At 28.5% G+C, this 21,864-nt stretch overlaps 1 protein-coding gene across 1 annotated transcript; it reads left to right on the forward strand.

Annotated features, from left to right (window-relative positions):
• Window positions 1–15,781: 15,781 nt before the first annotated feature.
• On the forward strand, window positions 15,782–20,962 carry LOC132949270 (enhanced level of genomic instability 1). The gene is made up of 11 exons (XM_061020066.1): window positions 15,782–16,454; window positions 16,531–16,792; window positions 17,546–17,753; window positions 17,831–17,982; window positions 18,053–18,167; window positions 19,075–19,151; window positions 19,238–19,415; window positions 19,508–19,653; window positions 19,736–19,921; window positions 19,992–20,185; window positions 20,274–20,962. The coding sequence occupies exons 1-11, from the start codon at window positions 16,081–16,083 to the stop codon at window positions 20,563–20,565; spliced, it is 2,184 nt and encodes a 727-aa protein (XP_060876049.1). The 5' UTR covers window positions 15,782–16,080; the 3' UTR covers window positions 20,566–20,962.
• Window positions 20,963–21,864: the final 902 nt, after the last annotated feature.

A 21,864-nucleotide genomic window follows, 5' to 3' on the forward strand; every position in this document is an offset into this window, starting at 1 on the left:
ACCGCGCGTCTTGGCGTGCATCTCTCCACCATTCCCCTACGACCACCACAAACCCTCAACCCTGCCACCAGCGCGAACCGACCGCCCTCCTACCCACCGTATATGCGTTACGAGCTATACATAATATACGCCGTATACGACCGTGTAATAGTTAATACGATTTGTTTTTATATTTTTTTTTCCTCCCCGACCGACGCTAAACGGATCGGTCGTATCGGCGGCGGCGTCTCATGAATTTTTATCGGATCCCCCGACCAAGTGTCCCCAGAGGACGACCACACACGCACACGTATCGTTATACACTGCACACACGACCAGATGCATGACATTTTATAAGTATACATTGCATGTGTAGACCGTGAGCGACCGCCGCCCCAACTATATATATATATATATATTATAATTATTGCGGTCCGTCAAACCTCTGACACCCCCGTCCCGCACACATTTATATAAATACCGAGTACGACCATAATTTTATGATAATATCTTTTATCAACATTCGCGCGGTGGCGCGGCGGCCCCCCGTATTTCGCGGTCGGTCCTTTATACATTTTCCGTCGCTAAACGCCCGTAACCATATTATTATTACTATTATTATTATGATATAATATTACAATAGTGCTGCAGTGTTGTACCACCACCGCCGCAGACGACCACTGCACGCGATATATTATTACTATTATTATACAATAAAACGATCGCGTCGTATAATTATTATAATCTGTATAACGACGATTGGATTGAAGGCACGAGACTTATATGCGGCCGAGGCGGTGAAGATTACCGTTACGCGCTGTTTAGAAATCGGAACTGCACGTGGACTAGCCGGCCCACTCATTACCCTCATAACTTTTGACATTTTGACGATGAAAACAATATTTATTACCTATACGCGTATATAGATAGGTTCGTCCTACCGATACATTTTTATTTCGTTTGACAAGTACAATAATAATTATTCGATTCCATTACAAAGGCATATTATCAGGATTACGAAATCATTTAACAATCAGTAGGTATAACCAGAGATTTATTTACGGTCAATTACGACGGGATTCAAACTTAATGTGAATACCATAATTTATAGCTGATGAGACAACTCCCTCCACAGTTCCCTGTCAATGTTTAGATAATGTGAATCTTTAGAAAGATCGTTCAAATTGTTTCTCACTTCAGTCGTCGTATATACCAATGCCGCAACTACCATACCTTGCACGCCACCTCTGTGTGCCTGAAATCTCAATTTTATGTCACGTTCTTAGAACTAAAAGATACAATCAAAAAATACAAAAAAAAAAAAAATTGAAATTGTTCAGGTCAACAAATATAGGAACATTGTAAATTTCACACAGTTATATCATTATTTCGTATAATGAATGTTTTTAATAAAATCTAAAAACTAACAATAAGTTATTCTGCTTTAAGTCTTTTAATTTGAGTTTGTTCTAAGAACAATTTATATTTAAGATAATAATAAGGTGGGTAAGTGGATGTCGCTCTGATGTACAGTAGGTTACAAGTGGATCACTGTAATGGATGGTGTTAAATTTGAATTCAATGATATAAAAAGGTGGATAAATGGATGTCACTCTACTGTACAGTATGTTACAAGTGGGTCACTGTAATAGATGGTGTTAAATTTGAATTCAATGATATAATATCATTGTATAAGAAAAACGATTCTGAGCGAAAACGGTCAGTCAGCCTATGATATTACCAAGTATATTTGAGGATATTATTGTGAATAAAGTAATTTATATAAACCCTATTTACGTGGAGCCTTGTTTTAAATTGTCAATCCTTAGCCATAAAAGTTAAACATTTTATACATTTTAACTACAAAATAATTAATAAATTATAAATTTGATAAATGTTGTCAAAATGTGAACTTTAAATGCTTATAAAAAAAAAATTACGCCAATGTATTTTTAATATTTTTCAACTGCTATTGGAACGATATATCAGGAGCCTTATATTAAATTTTCACGCTTTTTTACCCAACAAATAAAATTGTATTGATATTTATAGAAAAAAAAACTAAAAAAATTGAAAACTGACAATAAATAGTCCGTAAATAGCTCAAAAAGAGGCAAAATATTTTCAAAATTTAGGATTATATAAAACTGAGGTTCGTAAAAGTTCTACTGTACTTTTATGATATTATTGTTGATATGTTTAATGTTTATATTTGTGGATCGGCAGCTATCCACTTGTACTACTTGTAAATTGTAATATATATTTTATTTCTTGTAACATCATTGTTAAACACTATGAGTATGTAGGTATAGGTACCTATATGCATATTGTTCGAGTAGGTATATACTATAAGGATGATAATCCGAGCTGAAATGTATGAATCACGCGCGTTGAAGCCCTTTTACAGTTACACGTAATCATATTATTATATTATATAATATATTATTTGATACATTATTGTACATTGATAATAATAGTAATAATAATTATTATTATAAAATAGTATAATATATTACTCGTACAATATATACATACACTAATGGCGTACGTAATACTATAAGCAATGTTACAACAGTATATTTTCAATTTTGTTTGAACGATGAAAGAATCTTTTTTCAAAAGAAATAAAGAAAAAACTAAACACAATCAAAATAATTCATGGTTTTTTCAATGGAAAAGCGAGAAAAAATATTTCCTGGTTTAAGTTTGTTTGTTGTACATTTTATAAATCATAATTTTAATATTATTATACAGGTAGCACACAAAAAAGTGTTGGTTTTTCATAATTTAGTTTTAATTAAAAAGTTGATGAAGTGATTAAAAGCTATATAGTACCTATAAGTGCTTTTATATTTTATTTTGTTTTTTCTTAAATAACACTAGATTTTCCAGTTTAAATTTACGAAAACTAATTAATCTTTTTATCTATCTATGTTTTTAATGTACAATTTTATCTGCAATCTGAGATTTACTTAGTTGGAGTGACAATATGTTGTAACAAATTCATAAAAAATCGTATTTACAATATTTGGGAGGTAATTTTCAGTTGAAGAGTTAAGCGACAGCATAAATGCATAATATTTGCAACTGTGTCTACGGATCAAGCGTCAAGGGCCTCTAAAATATTATTGCTGTTGTAATATTTGTGCCGCTAAATTGTAATTGTGCTGCTACATCGTAACCACTAACCATGTATTAAACATGGGTACTGTATAATATAGCAGTGTATACCCTATGTGTATACATTATTTTATAATTCCAGGAATACGGACTATGGGTCCCTCCCTAGCTCATGTACGAGAAGTTTTTCAATAACTTAACATATATATTATATACGATATACCTACCTTTGTATTCATTTTTTGTATTCACCTTTGTTTTTTTTTTCTTGTTTTCGTGGAATCATATTATTATTTCAATGATTCTCTTTTCAAAGTAATTCTACGTACATAATGCAGAACGTTAGCTGATATAAGAGAGTATACGGAGTCAGACCACATCAAATTTAAACTTTTTCTCTCCACCTGTTTAGTATTCTGTAAACATTTAAAATTACTTTTTACGTGACCTTTATACTTGCCACAAAATATATATTCTTCTTCATAAACAATATTATAATATTGTCGTAAACACTGGAAAATACATTTCATACTTTGGAAAACAAATAATAATTAGATACGTTGCATTACCAAAGCCTCGTTATAAACAATTGGAAATCATTTCTCGGAATTCTCATAATGAAACATGACCGTCTTCTATCAAAATTGTAAACAATTTTTTATATAATTCCCTTGAAATTGCAATGGTATACACTATAGACAGTGTAGTACGAAAGTATATTATTATAGAATAATATAATATATATATAATGTACATCGCGTGCCATAATAGTATATGTAACTAATAACTAATAAAAATGAAATACAAACACAAAATATAATAATAACATTATCGTTGATCTAAAATTTAAAACAGAAATATAGGTGTTATAATTGTATTGTTTTGTATATTACACACATAATATTATAGTTAGGTACCTATTAAAAATTTACCTTCAAATAATTGAGCATGTGCCGTGTTTGTCGAAAAATTTAAGTATTTACCCAGTAAGTAATAATTAATAATGTTGTATAGCAATAAAAAACGTGACACTTGTATGACTCAACGACAAATATTATATTAAATAAGGTCTCAGACGTTTTTATTACAGTAATAATAATCTATGACGCATTTTTACTATAGTTTCTTCAAGAAATAATAACTTATTATAAGTCTATTTTTAGGAATATTGCGGAAAAAATAAATTAAAAGCTCTGAATAAATAAAGTAAACATTTTTTTTTTTTGAGGATTTCGGGTTCTTATTTAATTAAAAATATCTACAAGTTCTTGGTTCAACATTTTATTGAGGAAGACGATGTTAGGAATGTTCGAGATAATATTATGCCATGAATAAGTTGTTAATGTCAACACTCGACAACAATAATAAGTTATTCCCAATCATGCACATGGAGCTGATAAATACACAAACATTTTTATTTAACCTTCATTTAATTTTTGTTTGTACCTTCACTACCGAATATCAACTACAAAATGCATTAATATAGATTTTATTATTTAAAAATCTGAGCAAAGCGATGGATAATGTATACATATTAGGAATTTTACGTGTATTTTTCACGTCTGTTGGCCCCTTTTAATAAATCTAGGAAAAAAAATCTACAACGCAAGTATTAGAGTATTAGAGTATTTTAAGATTCATGAAAAGTTTGTCTATTTCATCAAGTGGAAACGGTAAATAATATACTGTGTGTCCACAAAAACCCTTACACAGTAATATAATGAATATCGTACGTCATTGCATACATTATTATATTAACTACCTATACACAATATAATATTTTTAAAAAATAAGTGAAACCTACGAGTTCACCGGATTTTTACTTAAATTTTCTAATTTACAATTACCTATATATTATAATCACATTTTTAAACGCCTTACAAAATTGTTTTTAAAAATAATAGAAATCCTGTATGTGAGTGGTGGGTGTCTACTATCTGGGTTCTATTGTGGAGGGGGGCTGAGCCCCTCGTCGAGACTTTTTCTGACCAGTGATCACCAATAACCATTGTTTTGGTACCTACGTCAGATTATTATGTTTAAGGAGTCATTCAGAGAATAAAAAAGTGAACTCATTGCGGTTGAATGCGAAACGACGAAGCGTTTTTTGTAGGATTACGTTACTAGCTGATATCGGAAATAGAAGATTAATAAAAAATCGCCTCAAACTAATATAATTATACGTAGGTATAATATATAGGTGCATATAATGTGGTAAATTGATTTTGTTTTTTGATTGGCACAAGATAGTACCTAATATTATGGTCTACGGAAATTATAATTTCATTTTTCGTTCTTCCTATATTATTATTATTGTATTCACATACCTATAATATTGGTATAATACATCTCGCGTACAAATATTGACGTACTTTGGCCCACTTTTTATTATATTATACAAGACAATAATATTCTCGCAAAGAAAACACTCGTTTATTTGTTCAAAATACCACTTATAATAATAATATATATCATAATATAATGTTATGATAATATGATATGACGTACTTACCTATACACATAAAGTATATATTTATATTCGTGTATATTCACGTCGTGTACAGTGTACCTACATGTAATTGTATTATGTCGACCGAAAAGTGTAGATAATTATGTTTATTTTAATTTAAATGTAAATTGTATGCGATATTACGATATGAAATTCACTTGTATAACTACATATTATACACTCGTGCTATAGCTGAGCATTAGAAATGTAAAATGTATAATGTATATTATAGACTCAGCGTATACAATAATATTTATGTTTATGTTATTAAACTTCGAGCGACGACTTAAAATATATAATATTAATATCGACTCGATGTGATGGGTAGCTATATGTTGGAAATTAATTTTCGCCGCAATGTAAAGACGAACAAAATCGTTTCTGCAGAAATCATGGTCGAAGACTTTTCATGTTATTATTATCCTTGTCTTGTACACGCAAATAAAAGCTAAATATTATCGAAACGTCAAAGTTCAAGTGTTCTGCCGAATTCTGCCGGTAATAAAATCTGTTATCAGTCGGTTAGCGTTAACCGACACTTTACCGGACATTGTAAGAACGGCCCTTAAAGTAAAACGAGCAAAATATTTTCTAAACGTATTAAATATTTATATTATATAATATAATATAAAAAAGTGTAATAAGTCAAGTAAGTAAGTACCTATATAATATAATATGGCAGAAGTAATCGAGCCTATTGTTAGGTATACAAATATTAAAATGAAATACGTGAAAATACCAAAATGTGTTATAAGTGTATTAAATGAGATTTTTTTTAACAAATATTACGAGAATTATTGAAATGTATAGTTATTACTTCAGCAGGAAAAATATTATATTTTTTTCAAACAAAATTTTAATGGTTTCTAATGTGATTTCCTTTAAGAAAAGTAGTACCTAGGTATTTCTGATGCCGTTTAGGCATAATATATTAAACTTATAAGATGATATTATTGAACTCTATAGAGATTCATAACCGAAGGTTTATTAAGGACAAATATACGTGTATCCATTGTATTGATGACATCAGTTATGAGATAATTAATCCGAAAACATATTTGAAATATAATACATAGTAATATCGTCATGATGTCATCAAATTTCAAACCGTTAGGTGCACAGTATTTATAAATTTATAAATTATAACATTTGTAATCCGGAGCTGTCTGCACGACCTGTATTACATTTTTCTTTTTATTAAATCATTGAAGTATAAATTATAGTTAATTATTTATATTTTACAAACAGTATTTCCTATGTATATATTATAGCCATACCGTTTTCTTGTTTATCCATCTCATTTGAGTTGCAGCTGCAGGAACCTAGGCATATACTTCCTACTGCAGATTGAATGTGCAAACTCGCTAATGAAACGACAGCTAATATCACAGGAATGTGCGTACTATAACTATTATTTTTTTATTACGTAATATTATAATATAAAATTTAAAAATAAATACATCGAAAAATATTAAATATTTTTCGAACTTTTATTATTATATTTTGGTAAAGCGGTACCTAACGTTTATCTGACGGCCGCGGCCGTGTTAGTGGACTGCAACATTATACACTGTGTAGTGCGTATAATGTATATATATAATATATAAATGTTTGTGTGCGCCTATATAGTTAAGCATGGTTTATATATATTATGTACGTCGTATATCGGACTGCGATATGGCGTGGCGGCGGACGCTGGGTCTCTTCGGAGTTGGGTCCCGCGGGCGTTTGGGACGTTCTAAATCATTTTTTATGTCCGTAATTACAGAGTGGAACGAAACGAAAAAATAAATACGGGAATATGTATATATATGGAGGTCTCGTATACTCATATAATATTATATATATAGATATAAATGTATCGTTCGGTCTCGCTCATATCTCACCGGACGAGCACGAGCCGCGTCCGAGGGACGACCGCGAACCGACCATATCATATTATATACATTATAATAATTTTGTGTATGTAATGTATATATATTATCATCATAATATACTGTGTGTTTTGTATTACTCGTACATTTTTATGTTTGAGTGATGCGTATGACGTAGTTGTATAGGCCTATTATACAATGTGTCCCGTGAAGAAGTGACCGGCCAGTGTCATAATATTATGATAGTATACCTTAAGTTACGAAAAAAAACTCTTGTAATGGAGGTAGCTCTAACTTTTTATTTTTTTATTTATGGGCAATTCAACCTTTTTTTTAAACAAAAACTATCCTACCGCACATTTGCTATGACGTATCTTCAAAACTTTTAACAGTTAATCGTATTTTTTTTTCTTTAAAATTATTTTATTGTGCTACGAACTATAGTGTCTAGTATACTCAATCAGACCAGAAATTATTTTTATTTAATTAAAAAAGTAAAACAAGTTGGCATGAATTGCATTTTTAAAAGGAAATTGCATATAACTACGAATAACGCCGTATTTACTATACAGTTTTTATTTTTATTTTATTATTCTACAGAATTCTACTTTTTTTAATTTAATAAAAATAATTTGTACTTTTCTCGCTTGTTTGTGTATATTAGTTGATAGTACAGTAAAATAGCCTTAAAAAAATATACGATAAGAAGTTAAAAAGTTAAAAAGTTGTGAGGATACATCAGCAAATGTGTGGTAGGTTCGGTTTGTTTAAAAACAAGTTGAATTCCCAATAACTAAAAAAATAAAAAGTTAGACCCATCCTTCAAAGGGGTTTTTTCATAACTTAATGAGGTATACGGTATACTATCATATTATACACCGGTTGGTCACTTCTTCACGGAACACACATCTTATATATAAAAATCCCGTGTCACAATGTTTGTCCGGGATGAACTCCGAAACTACTGCACCGATCTTGATGAATTTGTTTACACTATGTGTAATTTGGCCCAACTTAAAAGATAGGATAGATTTTATATCGATTAAGGCCTTCGATATATTTTTATTGCAATAATTGTGAAAAAGAAAGTTATAGAATTTTCTAGAAAGATCCACAATGTTCGCGAATAGGGAGTGACGTTCGTATAAAATGTTCGCTAATGCTTCGTTCTAGAAATGTCGATCTTCAAAGGTATAAAAGGCGAAGTTCAGTACGACGTATTCATCAGTATTATTTAGTTGTGACCTAAGGGATACCTATGTAAATTAAGTGAAGTGTGAAGTGTAAGTGTAGTGAATTAAGTGAATTAAGTGAATTGCAGACCTTGAACCATTTAACTTAAGTATACAGTTTTATTTCTTATCCGGCACTTATATGAAGTTAGAAGTTCGTGGTTATATCTACCACCCCTCCCCATTTTCTCATGTGCTGAACAGCGTCCCGTACGAACTTTTACCCCAAAGGAATGTGGAAGAGATCTCCGACGGCTTTGGAGTTAGACGTTCGCGGTTTTGGCTACGCCCCCATTTTACCTCTGGGAAGAAGATAGGCTAATTTAAAAAGGGTTAAATTTGGTTTTTAGATTCTGAGCGAAGCGATGAATGTATTGATTTTACAATGATGTGTGTTTTTTTTTTTATTTTTTTTTTTGTGTCTGTCATCACCTTTTAGGACAGTAAAAGTGCTTGGATTTTCTTCAATAGTAACTTTTCTGATAGGAAAGTGAATCTAGTTGGTACTTTGGGGGGTCAAAGGTAAAAATTTCCCAGTAGTTTTCACAAGCGACGTGAAAAACAAAAGAAAAATTAAGGAAAAACGGGAATTTTTACGCAAAATCTGTTTTCGAGAAAATCGATTTTGGTTTTTGGTGTAACTCTAAAACAAATGACCATAGACATGGACATGAAATTTTGACTGAATGTTTATATTAGCATTTTCTATACACCATAAAATTTACAAAATATTTTGACTCTTTTTCAGCTGTTTACGGCCATTGTCAGTTTTCAATTTTTTTAGTTTTTTTTTCTATAAATATCAATAAAATTTTATCTGTTGAGTAAAAAAGCTTGAAAATTTAATAGAAGGCTCCTAGGTTATTGTTTCAGAGGCAGATGAAAAAAATTAAAAATCCTTAGTCACAGTTTTCATTTACAAGTATTTAAAGTTCAAATTTTGACAAAATACGGAAAAATCACGAAAAATAGCAAATTATTTTAAGTTGAGGATTCATAAAAATTTTTCTTTTTAAATCTAAGATTTGAAAATGTAATATAAGATTACTCATAAGTTTGTCTACCTTTATCAAAAAAAAAATGTCTAGAAGAAACTTAAATTAAATTTTTATGAGCGTCTGAAATTTATATTTTTACAACATTTGATATTTACTCGATTTCTCATGTAACAATTTTCTTATTTTATTGTAATTAAAAAACGAATGACTGTAGATACTTGAAAATTTCACTGAATGTTTATATTAGCATTTTCTATACACCATACAATTTTGAAAATATTTTGACTCTTTTTGAGCTGTTTACGGACATTGTCAGTTTTAAATTTTTTTAGTTTTTTTTTTCTATAAATATCAATATTTTTTTATTTGTTGGGTAAAAAAGCGTGAAAATTTAATATAAGGCTCCTGATATATCGTTCTAATAGCAGTTGAAAAATATTAAAAATACATAGGCACAATTTTTTTTTATAAGCATTTAAAGTTAAAATTTTGACAACATTTATCAAATTTATAATTTATTAATTATTTTGTGGTTAAAAATTTATAAATTTTTAACTTTTATGGCTAAGGATTGAAAATTTAAAACAAGGCTCCACGTAAATAGGTTATATATAAATTACTTTATTCACAATAATATCATCAAATATACTTGGTAAAATCATAGGCTGACTGACCGTTTTCGCTCAGAATCGTTTTTCTTATACAATGATATTATATCATTGAATTCAAATTTAACACCATCCATTACAGTGACCCACTTGTAACCTACTGTACAGCAGAGCGACATCCACTTATCCACCTTTTTTATATTCAACTTATTTTTACGGTATTATATATAGTATGTCACAGGTTACTTTTATTATTATACGGGTTAAGTGATTAACTTAGCCTAACGCATAATAGTGTTACGCATTATTGCGCTATCTTTTTACTGTCAAAATGTTACTATTAAAATTTAAAATTTATTTCAGTACGTTAATTGTATTACTAATGACGATGACTTCTATTGTTGTACAAAAATTATATATATAAAAAAAAATTATTACAATTTAAAAATACAGAGGTATAGCCAATAAGACACAAAAGGATATACGAATTCACAATTACCAATTTGCATTGATATATAATAATATATAGGTATATACAGATTGAATTTTAAAGTATATAGTATACTTGCTAATATATACAATTTTTTATAAAAATCGGATTTCTTAAAAAAATGCTAAGTGTTACATGTATCAATGTCATACCATATAAGTGTGTTAAAACACATTAATATTGACCGAAATAAAGATAATACTTAATTATCATCGTAGAATAATAAATAATTCCTTAGTATTCCTTATTATTATCCCTATGTAAATCGAAAAGTGAATAATTAATAATTATAAGTTGATTTACAGTCTTACAGTCTACAAGTTATATTATATATTTTTTATCATAGTTGGCTGTAGGTACTTATACTTAAAATGCTAAGAGGTAGAAAACATGCTTTCATACTTCCAATTATAGTACGATGCCTCGATAATAATAAAATTATTTAAACATTAAATTATGGCCTTAAATTGCCTACCTAACGCGCCGTACACATGTATATGTTACAGTTAAAGTGTTGAATCTGTTAGCTTATGAAATAACTAGGTAATTTATAAAATAACTAAAACTTGTAATATAATTTATATACATTAACATTTATATACTAAATATTTTATACATTCTCTGGCATCACTTCGTTAATGTGTCAAATTGTACAAAATATCATGTACAATATCGTTATTTTATTATCCAATATAATAATAAAACATATAAGTCGGTAACCACAATGTTCATGTACGTTTATCATGTTATTCAGGCACGCCCGGAGTGGGGGGCAGGTGGTGCAAATGCACCACCAGAGAATTTTAATAATTTGAATATAACAAATAAAAAATAAAATATAAATATTCTTTCTCTATTAAATAAATTTAAATTATAATTTTTGTCCTTGATTATACCCAATATAGTAAATACATATTACCTATTCTAAGAAACCGTCGTTTGTCGAACTTTAGTATAGAGTACAGTGATGAAAAAACGATAGGTAATACCACGCGTATATATATTAACACATTTATTTTGGTCACTAATGATATTATTATTAATTTCATTAAGGGGCCCGCTATTACTATTATTTGAGGGGCAACATTTAGGTGATGTTTAATCAATTACAGTTCACAATAGTATAAGTTTTAATTTGTTCAAAGTGTTCTCTGTACGATCTATAGACAATTTTCTGGTGAGTTCAGGTTTTTTAGAATAGAAATCGGACAACGTAAACTAACTTTAATTTTGTTAAAACTTAAGGTCTTTTGAGCTAAAATTGAAGGCAGTAGCGAGGCCTTTTAAAGTCTCAATGTGGTACATTATTATGGGTAGGTATGTTTGATTCACTCATTATAATAATATAGTGGTATATACTGTATAAAAATAAAATATTATGATAATATATAATTATTATTTTACACTTATAAACCTAACTCAATGAATTGTTTATTGTATTGTTATACAATTATATTCATATTTTATTGCATTGTAAAGCAATTACATTTAACGCTGAAAATCGCAATTTAAATTTTAAAATAATAGGTAAGCGAAACCTCCACAGCTTATATTATCACTAAAAGTATTTTGCACCTAGTGCCTACTTATCTGCAGCCGTGCCTGGTGATATTATAAAATTATCGTTATTGGTACATGTATTATAAACATGTATTAAGATTGTTAATAAAATTGGTAAGGTTTAAAGTTTAGTAATAGTTATTTATAGTCACACATGTTCACTGTTGGTTCGTCTGTCTCTAAACTATATTATTTGAAGTATTAATATAGTTCACAATGAATTCGAATAAATTAGATTTAATGAAAGAAAAGTTATAGTGTTAAAAATCGTTCATTAAAACCAAATAGTGCAGTTTTAACAAAAGAAAAATATGCAAGTTTGATAATAGACGTGAAAAAAATTAAAATAAAAAAGAAATCTTCTCGTGACTATTGGTTAGAAAAACATTGCAATATTGTAAAAATAAACGACATTGAAAGATTAATACTACCCGTGGGCCGTGAGTAATCAAAATTAAAATGTTAAATTATATGTTATGATTGAAGAATTTTTTGATTATTTACATGAAATTCATATATGTATTGAACACGGGGGTAGAGACCGCATGTAATATGAAATAAATAAACGTTATGAAAATATTACTCAATCTGATATGTTAAGCATTACTTGGATTTGTGTATACCTTGCCAGCAAAAAAACGCTTGCCAAGTCAGGGATCGGCATGTAAACTTTCTTGATTTTTCATTTTTAGAAATGTATTAACTGATATCACACCCAAGCGGTATAACAATTTGAATCCAGAAAAATGTCGGTGTGGACAGCCCCACAAAAAATCATTTTCATTTTCATTTAGTGAGATAGATCTCCGAAACCGGAGAGCGGCTTTCGTTGTTTGGGGTCTTGTTAGATTCACATTGGTTAGGAGAAGTGCACTGAAGATTTTCAGAACTTTATCTCTAATAGTTAATTCATTACAGAACATAAAAAAAATTAAAACAAATTTTATTGGGCGTTTTTTTTGATGTTATTCAGCTCAACAGCTTTGTAATGAATTAAATGATATTATATCATTGAATTCAAATTTAACACCATCCATTACAGTGACCCACTTGTAACATACTGTACAGCAGAGCAACATCCACTTACGCACCTTTTTTTTTAATGTTCTGTAGTGAATTAACTATTAAAGATAAAGTTCTGAAAATCTTCACTGCACTACTCCTAGCCAATGTGAATCTAACAAGACCCCAAACAACAAAATCCGTTTTCCAGTTTCGGAAATCTATCTCGATAAATGAAAATCTTGCAAAAAATAACTCTTTTTTTATCTGAGAAAAATTAAATAATTTTTTAAAAAAATTTAAATTCCACATTTAGTTAGATACTTGATAATCCCTTTTTTATGAGTTATTAACCAACTTTCTAGCTATCATAGTTTAGGAGAAAAGTTAAAAAATAGAAATTTTGGGACTGTTCACGCCGACGTTTTAATGGATTCAAGTGGTTATACGGCTTGGGTCTGATATCAAATCTCTCTCATTAATATTTTATATTAATGCTAGCTAAATTACCCACTAAAGCACCTACTCATCATTACTGAGTTACAATTTCATTATTTTCCTATTTAACACAAATTCTTGAAGTTTTCAAAATTCAGAATTTTTCATTTTTCATTTTCCATACTTAAAGTAAAAAAAAGGTATTGTTGTAAAACCAATGGTGTTTGAAGATTTTAACAGCCGCAAATAATGTAATTATAATTAATTCAGTAAAATAACATATTTTAATATATATATTATTTTAAATTATTTTAATGTATATTATACTTCAACGGATATCAAACTAAAAATTAAAATTGTATAGAATAACTAGATATTCTATGAAATAACTAGTTAAAAAATAATTTTCATGTATTATTTCATACTTTAACTAACATTCGTAGGTAATTCGTGAACTACCTATTTTTATAGTTATTTCATAAAATAACGTAATTCAACACTTTAGCTGTAACATATATGATATAATAATATTATTATTACGACTTTAGTTTGATTGTAGTTTATTTAACAAAAAAATAATTGTTTTTACAATTTGAATATTTTTTTAATCTATTTAACTAATCGATGGTAGTCATTAAGAAATCCTGTATATTTCATGATTAACTTACAATTACTAATTAGTAATTAACTCGTTTTCTTGTACTGAATGTCTGAATACCAAATATCTAACACCTGTATACATCTAATATATAAAATTCTCGTGTCACAATGTCAGTTACCATACTCCTCCGAAACGGTTTGACCGATTTCTATAAAATTTTATATACATATTCAGTGGGTCTGAGAATCGGCTACTATATATTTTTCATACCCCTAAGTGATAAGGGTTGTCCAGAAAAAAATAAAAATAAAAATAATAATAGTGTATTATATATTGGTTGATATTGGTTAATCGGGCACGTTTGTTGATTTGTATTATTATTTTTTGTCAATATATAAATATAAATTAATGTTTGTGTGTAGATTAGACATCTCCTGGGAAAAAGATAGGTTAATTTAAAAAGGGTTAAATTCGGATTTTTTATTCATCGGATTTTAGTTCAGTTAGGTTAGGTTAGAATTTCGTATTAATTGATTATATTAATCCACCGTAGGTGGAATTAAGTAAAAACGACCAACTTGGTATAACTTTGATACTTTAAGAGTTAAATCACACACTTACGTACAAACAGCACGGGGTCCGCGATCCACCACAATGCAGGCTACTTGATAATATACTGCTGCGAATCAGAATTTTTATTCCGGGCAACAGAAAAGTTAAGATAAGTCTATAGAACATCGTACACCGAATATTAAATAACGCATTGAACAAAGTTTGAGTCGAATACAGACCTGTACATTTAACGGGCAACGGAGTGCACGGGATCAGCTAGTATATAACATAATATAATATATATTATGTTCTTGATTTTAAGTTTTTACTTGAACATACTAAAATCTTACATTTAATATACCGCACGGATAAAAAGAACGTTATTTCTATCCGTGGTATACCATAATATGGCGTATGCGATTGGTACGACGATATGAGTTGACATCACATCGATGTTTTAAATCGTTATAATTCTGGTGGTGAACAACAATCATGAATAAATATTAAAAAATTAATACCATAATTGAACATTTTTTAAACAATATTTGATTTGTTTCATTCGTTGGAAATTGGGTTCCATCGTGAATGGTGGCCGTAAAAATTGTGTTTTGCCGTTTTGGTCTATTCGACAATGAACATTAGATATTATTTTGTTCATGTTGCCGCGCAATAATATACTGAAACGTTACGTCAACCGTTATGCCATAGAACAATTTGTACCACGGAATAGATGAAATTTCATCTATTCTGTGGTTATACCGCGGTTATGGTGGACACGATAAAAAAAAATTGGCGGGAACGTTGCATTCCGTCATTCCGATAAGACGCGATAACCGTTGACTGTGTGCAAGAACTGAGAACAGCACTACTGCAGAGAACAATAGTATTTGTGAAGTATGAATGAATCGCGTTAGTTCATTTATCGTAAGTTGTTTTATGTTTATTGTGATGTTCTCGTGTCGGGTCGCAAACATTACACAAATACACAATTCAACAATTGTCATGTCACAACCCCTTTTTTAAACAATAAAATCTGCTATCGTCACTACTGAATGGCAATGCCATTGCTGTGATTTCTACCAACAAAATTTGAGTGATCATCATCAGCGTACTGACGATGGTTGGACGCACGGCAAAGAGGTCATCGGATGATTGCGTTTTTGCCGACACCAAGAAAAAAAAAATTTCTAAAGAAAAGGGAGAGACAGATGCGGTGGTGTCCAATGAAAAAGCGTCTACGCTCTGCAACGGAGACTTGAGGCAGAAAAAGGCATTTTTTGCATATTTCGGTAAATCATTTGATGAGGGCAAAAACAGCACTACTGTTTACAATGGTGGCAATTCGAAAACCACCGATTCCAACCACAGTGTGACAAAACAGAACATCATCGTCAAAACTAGTAGTTGTGGTGATAGTTCAAAAACTCCGTTAGTCATTAACACAAAGAAAAAAGATATTCAGCTGCCCAATGACGCTGTTTGTATCATTAAGTATGACACGTTTTAACAATTTATTGTACCTTTTACTTGGGTTATTATTATTCACAATGTTCTCTTATGTTTTCAGGAGTAATGCCAATTTGCCTTATATCAGTAGTTTTGTCGAAGAATTCGGATGTTTTCCTAAGATCACACACACTAACCATCCGACATCTTTGAGGTCATCAGATCCTATACTCTGTTTGAAGGAAGAAGTATTCCATGAAAATTGTAATAAAAACTCTATTCTTACATTTAAAACTGTTCACTCTCTACCTAAACGCCTAGTATTAGAGCCCTACCAAATGGAAATTAATTTTCCATACATGATTTCATCTTTAAAAACATCTGTAAGTATTAAGATTTTCAAGGGAAAATAGTGTAACAATACATACCTATTGGATATTGGTACAAAATTAGCATTTAAAATGACATGTACGTAATATACCAGCAATGTGTTTGCATTGTATTGGTCTCAGACTTTGATACAAATCTGTTTGTAATTACTGCGTATTGAAACACAAACATTTTCTTCTACAAAATCTTTTATATTTTATATTTTATTAGGTATATTTATTTTCCTTATTTTTTTGGCCAATAATTATTTTATGATATTAATCGTTAGAATAAATCAATTCTTAATATTAATCCAATTGTTTGGAACCAAGTGCCTAAATTATTTTTCAACCTATTTTCACTTCAATTTAACTATCTATATTTAAGTTTTGTGATAGTTGATCTTCAATACTATAACTTTCAGAACTGATCTTAATATGATATTAATATATTTATCCTCTAACTAAATACAATAGTGTAGACCTCTTTTATTTTGTTTCCAGATGGCTTGCTGAAGCCACTTAATATTAAATAATATAAATAAATTATTTAAATATATTTCATACCTTTAGGTTTTTACGATAATTTAATTTATTTTGAATGAAATGTTTAAATATTTCATACAACTTATACTTTAAACTAAACATTTCATTATTTATCATTTCATACTCACAAAAATGTTAGGTAGTTGTTTATACAAATGTGTACTAATAATAACATGCACTTGAAAATATGGTAATTTACTTATAGATGATTTTTATTTACAGGTACCAAATTTTCCAGTTTCAGATTTTCATAAGAATTTGAAGAAAAAACATTTAGTGGCAAAGAAATCTACAACAGATATTGAATCTATGTGGATTGATAAATATAAGCCAATGTGTAAAGAAGAGGTGCTTGGTAATGGTAAACTTGTTAAGGATTTGAAGAATTGGTTAGCACCTAATAAAAAAAATTCTAAAAAGCCAAAAAAAGGTTAGTTTTAACACAACAAATATTGAAAATGTATAATTTAGTTGATATAATTTTTTCTAATATCTTGTTATTTTTAGGTCAAAAGTATGATGATGATGATGATTTTATCTTTGATAGTGATAGTGAATCTAGTTGTAAACAACAACTTAACTTAGCAATTTTACTTGGACCAAGTGGTTGTGGTAAAACTAGTACAGTTTATGCTGTAGCCAATGAACTTAATGCAAATGTAATGAAATTGTAAATCATCTTTGCAAATATAAATATAAAAATAACTTGGTTTTTAATGTATTGTATAGGTGATAGAGCTGAATGCTTCCTGTAACAGAAATGGAAAACGTATTATTACTGATTTAATGGAAGCTACACAATCACATGCAGTGGAAAAAAACTGTTTATTAAATCTAATAAAAGGTTTAGTATTTAATCTAGACTATATATTTTGTAAAATAACTCATGAACCAATATTGTGATCTGAGACAGAAAGCCTAATATAACTTTAGAACAAGTAGGTCTTAAAATGAGTGAATTTGCTTTATAGTTTAATGTGATATGGATAGTGACAAAAAATGTTTGTGTATTATCAATAATCCTCTTAAGACGATATCAGTGTAACATTGGTTGCCTCTTTCACATACTCATTGTAAAAAAACTGTACCATTCATTTAGCATAGTCTAGCTAAGTATTATATTAGCATAAAATATTACAAACTCGACTTAAAAGTTGTTAATTTTATACTTGAAGATTCTTCAATCTTTTTAAATATCTTATAGAACATATTTAATTATTTATTTATCTATTGTATCATAAATGAGCAATGTACAATTATTACAATTATGAATTGTACATCTAGTATTTATAGAAAACAGTTGAATGCATCAAAGCAATCATGGCTAATATATAATTGAAGTTTCAAGTTAATTATAAAAGTTTCTTTAATATTTTACATTTAGAAAAATCCTACGTAAGAAATTTTATTAAAACCTATTTTTAGTATATTTTGTTATATGCTATAATATGTTTACCTATTCTGAGCAGTTTGCCAGCATAATATTTATATTTATATATATTTCAGACCTAAATTCCGTATTACACAAAGTTAAATAACTCAAAAACTACTGGTTATTTATTTGATTTAAATACATCAATATTTTGAAAATACATCTAAACAATTTTTCAGAAAATAATGACGGTTCACATTTGAATACTTGGGTATTCTTGGTCATCCCGTATCATCAATTCCATAGAAAAAAAAATATATTCAATATTTGATTAATATTTATTTTACTTCTAAAAGTAATATTATTTTCTATATTTTAGGAAAAAAAATTAAAATCAAAAAACATAAGACGAAAGAAAAAGCAAATGAAAAAATGACAATTATTTTAATTGAAGATGTAAGTATAAAACCATATTTTAATAAATGTTGAATTGTGACTTTAAATTCATATTGACTAATTTTATTTTGTTTTATAATATTTAGGCTGATATATTCTTTGAAAATCATGATGATGGATTTTTAGCTGCAATATCAACTTTAGCTACAGATTCAAAACGACCATTAATTTTAACAGCAAATGACCCTTTTAGTAATCATTTGTTGAAATTTTTCTTGTCTAATGAAACTTTACATTTTATCCATCCACCAAAAGAAGATTTAAGTGAGAATATTGTGAAATACCAATTCAGTTATATTTAGTATAAAAGATTTCTAATTTTAAGCCTTTTAATACTGTACTGTGTGTTGTTTCAGATTGTTTTCTACAGTTAATAGCGTTAAACGAAGGAGTCATTATGACAAAAGACGAAATAAATGCATTTATCCACCCATTTAAACCTGATATTAGGCAGAGTACTCTTCAATTACAATATGTTTTGAGTAGCGGAGAAATAGATCAGGTAATATATATATATAAAAACTAAATATTCAAATCATTTTATTTGTTTCTTGATTAATTTATTCACAATATTATGTATTTAGAAAGTCCTAAATCAACAATCCGAAATGAGTTTAAATTCTATTTGGTGGAATTGGCCGCATATGATTGGTTGTCATTCGACTAGCGTAGAAGACACCAAACAACCAAAGTGCAATGTTGATATATCTACAATATCTCGAAATCTAGATATTATGTCAGAATTAAACTTAATCTATTCAAAAACGCAGGTTTATAATTTGAATTTCAGTACTAATCAAATTGTTTTTAAATGATGTAATGTGGTTTTATGTGCTTTAGAGTTACAATTTCTTAGACCCACAACCGTTTTGGCATCACCTTGCCACGAGGGATAGTTCTAGTTTAATTGAAACCCATCATTGGTCAGACAGTTCTATTCTGCTTTCCACGGATATTACTCAATGGATATACAACCATATAAATACACGAGATAATATTCCAGAAAAACTTTACCCCACTTCTGAGGAATTAAAGTAACTATACAAATTAAAGTTCTGAGTGAAATTTATTGTGAACTAAAATATGTTTATCTATATTTAACATTTTAAATATTTTTAATAGTCTTCGTCAAAGAACATGGAACACATCTAAGGACGTGCTAGAACAAATAGGCTTAGATTATTGTAATCGAAAAAATGAAACGAGTTATGATTATTTATCTACTATACGATCTATGTATAAGAATCAACACATAAATCAATCATTTGTAAACCTGAGGAATTCAAAAATGTTTTCATACTTGAGACAGATTAATATTAACGTTGACAACAAAGATTTAAATTATTTGTGTGACTCTTTTCACTCGGATTCTAATAATTATGATCCCCAATTGGAAATATCAGACCAGTTTTAGTTGATATATATCTATTGGTTTTTAATGAAATATTTGTAAAATATTTTTAATCATTTATATTATTACTTTTATATCATATTTGTTCGATACAATTGATCTATCAGCACTTATCATTTTATTTATAAAAAAAAATTAAAATATTATTAAATTGTATCCTAACCAATCATGTTCTATACAGTTTTAATTCTTTTATTTGTATATAAATTATAATTGCTATATAAATTTATAAATACTTATTTAAATTGTGTATAATATATTAATAGATATATATTTATAGATTATTATATTTTCTCAAATATTTTTGTTCAAAAAAATTAAACTGTTATGACATGCTACATTAATTAGTCTATTAGATTCTGAGCGGAGCGAATAAATGGTATTGGTTTTATAATGATATGGGTTTCTTTTTCAGTCTATCAGCAACATTTTGTATAGTAAGCATGCTTTGATTTTTGAGATCAGTATCTTTTCTTATAGAGAAGTGAACCTAGTTGGTACTTTTCCAAGTAGTTATAGCAAGTGAAGAGAAAAAGAAAAGAAAAGTGATAATATTTACGCAAAACCAATTTTGGAGAAAATCAATTTTATTTTTTTAGTGTAACTCAAAAATAAATAACTGTAGACCATTGAAATTTTCACCAAATATTTATATTAGCACTTCACATAAATGTTAGCATTTTGATTATATTTTAACTATTTTTTGAATAGTTTATAGTTATAGCCTTGAACATTTTTTAGAAATTTGTATTTTTTAAACTTTTTCACTTAGGAAAAAAAATTTAAAATTTAATACAAGATTCCTTATAACTTATAAGTTTCATAAATGTGAGATCAAAAAATCAGTAATACATAGGCACGATTTTTTTTTTTTGTGCAATTGAAGTTCAAGTTTTGACAAGATACCTAACATTTTTCATTTAGAAATTCACAACTGGTTTACTTTTCAACGGTAACATTATAAATGTTGAAAGAAGACTCAACCCAAATTTACCTACCTTAATCAAAAAAAAAAGTTTACCGAAAAGCAACATTTATTTTTTATTTTTTTATGTTCAAATCTAAGATTTAAAAAGAAAAAATTTTATGAATTCTCAACTCAAAATAATTTGCTAAATTTCGTGATTTTTCCGTATTTTGTCAAGATTTGAACTTTAAATGCTTATAATTAAAAACTATGACTAAGGATTTTTAATTTTTTTCATCTGTCTTTGAAACAATAACCTAGGTGCCTTCTATTAAATTTTCAAGCTTTTTTAACCAACAAATAAAATTTTATTGATATTTATAGAAAAAAAAACT

The sequence above is a fragment of the Metopolophium dirhodum genome, chromosome 7, assembly GCF_019925205.1.
Source record: "Metopolophium dirhodum isolate CAU chromosome 7, ASM1992520v1, whole genome shotgun sequence".
Lineage (NCBI taxonomy): Eukaryota > Metazoa > Arthropoda > Insecta > Hemiptera > Aphididae > Metopolophium > Metopolophium dirhodum.